This window comes from Corvus brachyrhynchos, unplaced genomic scaffold, assembly GCF_000691975.1.
Source record: "Corvus brachyrhynchos isolate BGI_N302 unplaced genomic scaffold, ASM69197v1 scaffold671, whole genome shotgun sequence".
In the NCBI taxonomy this organism is placed as follows: domain Eukaryota; kingdom Metazoa; phylum Chordata; class Aves; order Passeriformes; family Corvidae; genus Corvus; species Corvus brachyrhynchos.
Genome location: NW_008236441.1, coordinates 659,642 through 668,174, shown reverse-complemented (window position 1 = coordinate 668,174; position 8,533 = coordinate 659,642). Strand labels below are relative to the sequence as shown.

At 45.8% G+C, this 8,533-nt stretch overlaps 1 protein-coding gene across 1 annotated transcript in view; it reads right to left on the bottom strand.

The window, feature by feature from the left end:
- Positions 1-8,533, bottom strand: part of ABCA12 (ATP binding cassette subfamily A member 12) — a 51,998-nt gene that overhangs the window by 36,750 nt on the left and 6,715 nt on the right. The window contains exons 8-14 of the mRNA XM_017747130.1: positions 7,703-7,867; positions 6,447-6,648; positions 5,721-5,860; positions 5,040-5,159; positions 3,816-3,906; positions 2,300-2,479; positions 1,088-1,394 (exon numbers count right to left, since the gene is read on the bottom strand). Of these exons, the coding sequence (XP_017602619.1) occupies positions 1,088-1,394; positions 2,300-2,479; positions 3,816-3,906; positions 5,040-5,159; positions 5,721-5,860; positions 6,447-6,648; positions 7,703-7,867 (1,205 nt within the window). The remainder of the gene's footprint in view (positions 1-1,087; positions 1,395-2,299; positions 2,480-3,815; positions 3,907-5,039; positions 5,160-5,720; positions 5,861-6,446; positions 6,649-7,702; positions 7,868-8,533) is intronic.

The following is an 8,533-nucleotide window of genomic DNA, read 5'->3' as shown; positions in this document are numbered from 1 at the left end:
TATATATTCCCTTTTTTTCTCTACAGGGTGATAACTGTGCAACAACAACCAATAAGCAGGCATTTTGTGATGACTTCTGCTGGATACAAATCCAAAGCCTTGAGGTATTTTAATAATTGAGCAAACGTGTCCCTCTGAACCCAGGGTGGGGAGGGAAACCCAAAAGCAAGTGGTTCTCCCAGCAGCCCAAGAACAAAAAAGAGCAGACAGCACTGGAGTAAGTGCCTCCAGCAGCCAGTTAATCACTGTACAAAACTCTCTCTCAGCAATAATCCAGGAATTTGCTGCAGAACTGGGTTTGGATGCTTCCTGCCTGTGTCCTGGCAGGCACCTCACATGCTGCTGCCCCGAGGAGAGGTTATAGGTCCCCAGCTCTCTTAAATGACAGCTGACACAGGAGATTAACAGGTCCACTATGGCTCCTAAGTTGATATCTTATAGCTCTCAAATAATCTTTTGGCTCATGCAGTTGGCATGGAGGTTTTTGGGTAGAAAAAGCTCCTAGGTCCAGCCTGTCCTTTTGCTCCAACGGAGACCCTCAGTCAGGGCAGAGTGACCCCCACACCTACCAATACTTCTTGCAGAACATCCTCCAGTGCTCCCTGATGGACACTGAAATCCCTTCCTGTGTGTTTTCCACTCAGTTTGGCCACCATAAAGCTCATAAACCTAGGGACCCTTTTTTTCCCCAATAAATCCATTTTCTAAGTTCTGCTGCATTGTCTGCATGTGAACACCTGCAGAACAAGCCAGGACTCGTACTTAACCCAAGTCCTGCCAACCCTCAATCCCTCCATGTGTAGTAGAACAGGGACAGGGAGTTCTACCTGCTATAAAACCTACAGTTACCATCACAATCCAGGTATCAACAGAGCACCGAAAACAAAAGATCAGGCAAACTAAACAGGCCATCTTAGAGTAAAAAATTCCCTCTTTTCCCTTGGGAAAAAACTCTGATCAAACAGAATTAAATTATTTTTATGCTGTGTGAGCATGGTATTAAGGAAACCAGCACAGCTGGTGAACTCCACCAGTCAGACAAGATGAGCTGACACAAAGCATGAAGACAAAAGCCACCCAAACTTACATATCCTTGTTGTAGCAGGGGTAAGGCATGGCCTGGACCTGAACAGCTATTTCCTCTGGTTTCTTGCCAGTCTGCAGTTCAATAATGGCCCTCTCAATGCTGTCCTGGATGTAAATAAAGGCCCGGCTGTAGATCTGGCTCTGGGAGGTGGAATTGTGCGGGCCCACGGTCCAGATGCGCTCCCGGATCCTGTTGGTGGTTTGGGTTATCCTGCTGCTCATTCGGATGGTGTAGTTGAGCACAGGAGGGAGGGACAGGCCCCCATGAACTGAGTGTCCAGGGCTTGAAGGCAGCTTGAAAATGATACCTGGGAAAAGAAAGGTAAAAGGCTTTCCTTTGGAGTCAACAGCGTGGGAGCAGCACACACAGATACGTGGGAACTCCTCATTTTTACAAGGCTTCTTCACAGACATTTTTCTATCCAGAACATTTTTCCTGATTATTCTATATATAAAAGACATGATAGAATGGAGGACAAACAGGGAAGGAAACTGTCTCTATGGGAAAGGACAAATATTACCAGGGTTTGAAGCTCCAAGAGAAGCAGAAGTTTCTATTGACCCTTCAATGATGAAGTATAAAACCAAACAGGTCACAGGACTTGTGAGTAAATCCTAATTGAGGTCCTTCTTTAAATATTAAGATATATTAATGATACAAATGTAGGTTCCTATTCCCTGCTCCCTCCACCCCTCTCTGCAGTCTGATCCCACAATCCAATCCCACAAATGTGAAAAGTGTGACTGAGAAGACCCAGTGTAACATTACAGTGCTTGGCTGAAATATCTCAAGTGCTTTATGACCTTCTAATAAATTGAATTGTCTCATATTTGGACTTGAGGATCTTAAAGGTCTTTTCCAACCTGAATGACTCTGTGATACCTTTCTTGATTAAAGCAGCTTTTCCCGTGGGAGCCTTAAAGAAAGTGGCTGCACAAAGATCACCTTGGGGCAGTGGGATTTTATTCAAACTGAGACTTGAGCAAGAGAAATCACCAGCTGACCACAGACAGTGGAGGTGTAAGGGAAGAGGAGTTATAAAAAGGAGATCTCACTGTGCAGGTCCCACACACCCTGGCTCCAAATCAACTGCTGTGTGGTGGGTGCTGTGACCACAACACTCACTGGTGAAAAGCCAAATATTTTCTGCTGCATTCCCACACCCTATCAGGCTAAATTTAATTGACAGGGGGATTTGAGACTCTCACATACTTGCAAACAGCTCGTTCTTCAGGAAGAGCTCCTTAGCCACCGCTTCCATTTCGTCCAAGTCCTGCACTGCCTGAATGCGGTTAAAGGAGACGCAGGAGGACACATTCACAGCCAGGGCGGCCAAAGTGCTCAGCTGATCGACAACGTCGGCATTGTTCTGCAACTCCAGCCGGATATCATCTAGGGCAAAACCCCACAAACAGACCCACCAGCATCACTACACCCAGCAAAAAATCCACCCCAACCTTCCACTCCTTTACACTAACGATGGCACCGCAAAGGAGGAAAGAAAACAAACCAAAAGCCATCATACTAAACATGAAGTGTGAAATACATTTCTGCACTCAGCAGTGCAATGAAGGCATGGTGTTGACCCAGTTTTTATGTTAATCACCTGTAATATGCTCATGAGTTTGCCTTTGGGAGGATGCCAGCAATGGGATGTGACAGCCGTCCCAAATCAGAAGTCCCCACTCACCTGCTGAGGTTTTAGGCTCACACACAGTGCTCACCATTCCTTCCACACCCTCTGGTTTAGGATGTAATCAACGCGCCTGCTGAGCTGTCGTGTCTCAGGGGAGGACGTGTTTTATCCAAGCACATCAAGGTGGAGCTGTGTGTGCTGTGCTGATGTGTGGACTGAACCTGATACTGCAGTTAATAAAGATGCTGCTGTTTGCTGGCAGCTTTCAAAGGTGGCTGCATAATGCAAGGTAACTAATATGGAACAGCTGCTGCAGGCACCGTGGCTTTATGGGGAGTTAAGGCAGGAGCTGCTGCTCATGAATAACACAGGGGTCATCACCAACTGGATGTAAATGACTGCAACAGACCATAATCGCTCTTGGCTGCTGCTGGGCTTCGCTGGCACAGTCCAGATTTATGGCGACATGCCTGGCCACTCATGGCAAAAGCAGGTAGGGACAGCAAGGCCAGGCAGGAAGGGACTGTGATCCCCACGCTGTGCACTCACAGGGATGTACCCACCACCACTGTTAGCTGCTGATTCTCACAGTGCACAGCAGCAAATGTCACCTTGAAGGGCCTTGCAAGCCAACCAGAGAACAGAGAACTGCAGCAGAGCATCTCCTGCATTGATGCCTCTGGCTCCATCAGCCTGGGTATCTTTATCTGATCCCTGGCTTTTCTGCTCTGGAGAACTTTTCATCTGAACCTTGCTGCGATGCAAGGGGGCTCTCCACATTTCCCAGCAGAATCCCAGGTAGCTCATTTGAAGTCGTAATTACGGCTAAACAGTGTCCTCCAGTGGCCACAGACCGCGGCAGAGCCTCCCATCCCTCTATCCCTCAACACCCAGGAGAAACAGCTCTTCACACCAGCCCTTTGCTCTCTAAGAGTCTTTTCCATGGAAGCTCTCTGGATCACAGCTGGGATTGCGTTGCCCTGGAGCCTCCAACGTGGGCCAGGGAAGAGCAGAACTAGGGGATGGCTGCAGCTGGGTGACTCTGGAGGTCCCAGACATAAAGAAGAGGGCAGCACATACAGACACACTTACCCAGTTCATTTATCTGACTCAGGAGCTCAGCTGCATCCAGATCCACCATCAGCTTGATAAAAACCTGCACAAAGGGGTTCTGCAGGGCATTCTATCAACAAGCAGAGAAAGAAAAAGCATCAGTTTGACCAGAAGTCTCCTGAGCTCACTCACTGTGAGTTCTAAAACACAACAGAGCAGCTGCCTTCACTGAGCATCTGTACAGACCCCTTCCTATTCCCTTCAGTCTGTATCAGGATGGGGAAATGCCAGCAATGAGAGACACAGAGAGCTCTCTGAGTCCAAGTTAGTGCTTCTTTGAGTCAAGAAAGGATGCCTACTGAGCCTCCACCAGGCACTAGAGTCCCATCAAGAAAATTATGGATAGTTTTAGTTATTCTAGAAGTAAATTTCCCTTGTGTCTGTTTTCAGTCCCCTGAACACAGCCAGTGCACAATGGGTAGGCAACCAAAACTTAACTTGGAGATCAGCACAGGTTTTTGTTTGGCTGAATATTTTATTATTCCACCAATGAGTGCAATCAGCAGAGAATATTTAATTTCACTTTTGCATATTCCGCTCTAGATTTTCTCTTGGTGCCATGGAAATTAGAATGAATTCCAGCCCCTAAAATTACCTGCAAATGCTTTTGGGTTTCAGGGATCTCGTTTTTGTAAGAAAAGGAGACAATTTTTACTGGAAAGAATGGGAAACAAGTGTGTGGAACATTACAGTCTACTGCTTTCTCTATCCAAGCAAGGCTAGGCTCCTTAGGAGGGGGAAAAAGAAATTTTATTTACATTCACTGAGGTACAAAACATCTCCTAGCTCTTATGTGTGCACCCAGAACTACATGCTTATTATAGATACTGTTTCATTTTCTGAAAAAGTCATTTCTTGCCTGGTCTTGGCTGGCTGGATCACTCCATCAAGCAGAAAGTTAATTTACAAACTGAAGAGCATTCCTTGCTCATCTTAGCCCTCCAGCAGGCCCCAGCACGGCCAGGGTCAGGGAGCATGTTACAAACAGTTCATTTGAGAAAGAGAATTCGCAGGGAGAGGTGAGTCAGGAGCATTTCTGTTATGGGAACAGGCAGGCACAGAAACTGTGAAGTCCAGGACATCCTGAGAAGGGTCGCCCCAGCTGACCTAAGATGTCCCCGGAACCCCAGTTTACTTCAGTGAACAAATCCATCCTCCCACTTCCCTTCTGGCAAGAGAGAGAGGGAAGGTAGGAAGTCATACCTTGATCACTGGAACTGTCTGGTTTAACTTAGTCAGTGAATTCATGATGACAGGAGACTGGTCCAGCCACTCCTGGGACTTCAGGGCTAAATCAGCCATCTGCTCCAGGGTTGCATTCGACTACAAAAGAAGCCCACAACATATAAGGATTCATTTATTCATTACCTTACAGATTTTAACCAATAAATAAATTAATAAAACAGCTGAGACCAAATTTGTTTTCCTTAGGATTTTTCCTAGCATCCTCTCACTGTTTGGCAAAATGCCCCTTAACACACTGAATTTATGCAAGTACTTAAAAATATGATATTTAGAGCATGTCTTGAGTATCAGCTTTCCTTCTACCACTGGCCTGCTTGTGAACAAGCACTGGTTACAGCATTTGTCCTGGGAGACACATCTCTCCTACTGGCTGAAAATATGGGGGTGAAGCTTCATAAACTGAAGGCCCTAAACAACTGTCCTAGAAATATTAGACCAACAGCAGCTTCTGGAGGGAAGATTCAATCAAAGACAAAAGATGACTCATATAGCCAGCAAGGTAAGTAGAAAAAGATAATTTGATTAATACTCCAAACAGTGAGAAAGCAGCCCTCTGCTTCCCAGAGAAACAAGCCTGTGCTAGATAAATTACAACCATTTGGAGTGGGCGTATCTTGATGTCCTGGAACAGAGCCATACCTTTCCCATGATTGCTCGAGTTTCTGGGGTGTCTGGTGTAAAAAGGATCTTCCCAAGCACCATTGGTTTTAAAAAAGACCAAATCAAAGCTCCGGTCGGGGTCTTGACCAGGTCCAGGTAAAAGGATAAGCAAAACGGGGCTGCAAGGGGAGAAAAGCAAACAAATTGCACGGAGAGCAAACAGACCAGACACAAGAAAGCTACCAGTGTGTTTTTTCTCCCATCTGCCCAGTTTGTTGCTGTGTCCAGTGAATGACTTCAGGGCCCTCTTCACTGACTGATCTAATGCATCTTGACAAAAGCAATCCACCCCCAAGATCTCCTGTTGCTGAACTCAAGACAACAAGAGGCTCGCTGTTCGAGCCAACATTATCTGCTTGAAGGTTAAACGGAGTTTTGTGAACTCAGGGGAGCTAATAATGTCAGTAGAGTCAGAAAAACTACACATCAAGAAAAAGCAGTGACCTGTCGAGCCCTAGGACCAGATCATCAACCAATGGGAGCCAGGGCAGTGCCAAGCACTGCTCTGTTGCACAGGCAGTTTCACTTTGAACATTTATGGAAATAAACCACCATAATTAGGTCAGTGCAGATCTTCAGCTACCATAAATAATGAGCACTTACAGCCCTCAGAGACATACGGGGAATAGCTCAGCACTAGATCTGTCTGGAAATAGCAGAGTTCGGCTCTGAAATGTTTGTGCCCTAGGGAGAAGCCAGACTTACTGGAATCCTGAGGAATCCCGTATTTCCTCATCAGCTTTTGGACATAGGCATCCTCTGCATTAGAACTGTTGCTTATGGGCTCTCCAAAGTCTGGAAGCAAAGACTCAAAAAACAGGGGTGTGATCTCCTGGTTGCAGAGGACTTTTGACATGGATTTAAATGTGCCATGTGTTATCTGGAAGTTGTTTGGTTTAAACAATGCCTGCAGAAAAGACAAAACACAAACAAATCCTGCACGCTGAAAGCACCCCACTCTGAGAGAAATAACAGAATGAGAAGGCAAGGACTGAACATTTTTATACTGCTTTCTTATGAGAAGTTAGCCTCTATAAAAATAGGAAGTTTCCATGGAAATCATGCATTTTTTGGTTAATCTCTGCTATGACAGAGGTGGCACATTTATTTCCAGGTACGAGAGCCAAAGTGGAAGTGCCTACAATCCATGCAGAGAAATTCCCTATAAGATGTGCCTGGTGACATTCACACACCTGGGTTACAACACAGGATTTGTCACATGGATGTGCACATCACTGTCCCCATCCAGTCTGTGGCTGCACGTGGCTCTGCAATGTGCAGGCAGAATGATGACCAGGAACAACTCCTGTCATCTGTGCTCTCCTCGACTGTGGATCAGAGATGGATTAGACACCATGCTGGATGAAGGCAGTGCACCCTGGAGTTACTGCAGCTGTCACAGCAGTAATGGGTTTGTACTGAATGTTTCGGGCACTCTCGAGGCTTTGGGTGTGATCTAATGCACACTAAAGCTAAAGCAAGTTTTTGCTGCTGACTTTGGTGGGTCTGCCTTTAATGGGCAATTCTCCAGTTGTTTTCACCAGCTGATCCTTCCAGTATTTTTCTGGAAGTCCTCCCTCCTTCAAGAGGAGGATTCTTGCTCCAAGTGTCCCTCCCACAGCACGTGTTCCCCACTCACGAGCATATGATGGTCCCACTGCTCCAAATCAAAACCCACCCAGGAAGGCAACACAGAATCACAGAATGGTTTGTGTTGGAAAGGACCTCAAAGCTCATCTCATTCCAACCCCCTGCCATGGGCAGGGACACCTTCCAGAAGCCCCATCCAGCCTGGCCTTGAACACTTCCAGGGATAAGTTTGACAGAGATTCTTCTCACAATACTGTTGCTTTGAAACAGAATCTATGGTTTAACGCACCTGTGGCTTCTAGGGTAGGAAATTACTGTGGAAACCATTCCAGTGGTATTTTGCCTCAAAAGCACACATAGACTACACATACCTTAGTCAGTGGCATTTTCCTGGACTGCCGGAGCTTTTTCAGGGAATGAATAGCTTGTAGTAATGGATCAGCACCAGATTCAACCTGGTGTCTGAAAGATTTCATTTTTGTCAGAAGGCCTAACATCTTGTCCATGGGTTTCTGAAGTTCCTTGGGGAAAAACGTCTGCAAGAGTCAGGAAGGAAATCAATTATGATGAGCAGGAATCTGCGTGCACAGGCATGTACACTCCCATATTGTGTTAACTCAAACATGAGCACTGTGGGATTTTCAGAACAGTTAGGAGGCTTTACAGAGTGGGTGTCCCATGGGAAATGAATGGGATTTGTATTCCTAAATCCCCAAGCACTTTTGCAAGCCACACCCCTGAACATTACATAATTTAACAGTGTGTTTCCAAACACCTACAGCTGGGAAATGTGTGTCAGATACTGGCTGGGATATGATCAAGTCTCTCATTTCACACAGCACAGGTGTCAAACACCATGAGTGACTTTTGACCTGAGCCCAAATTCACTGGCATTGTCATTTAACAACTTTTTTTGCCCAGGGTCACTCCTGTATTTTTAAATACATGCTCAGTATTCACATCTCTATGGATGTTTTCTTGCTGGGAAATGTGTGTCAGATACTGGCTGGGATATGATCAAGTCTCTCATTTCACACAGCACAGGTGTCAAACACCATGAGTGACTTTTGACCTGAGCCCAAATTCACTGGCATTGTCATTTAACAACTTTTTTTGCCCAGGGTCACTCCTGTATTTTTAAATACATGCTCAGTATTCACATCTCTATGGATGTTTTCTTAGATGCTGTTTCTGTAGTTGGG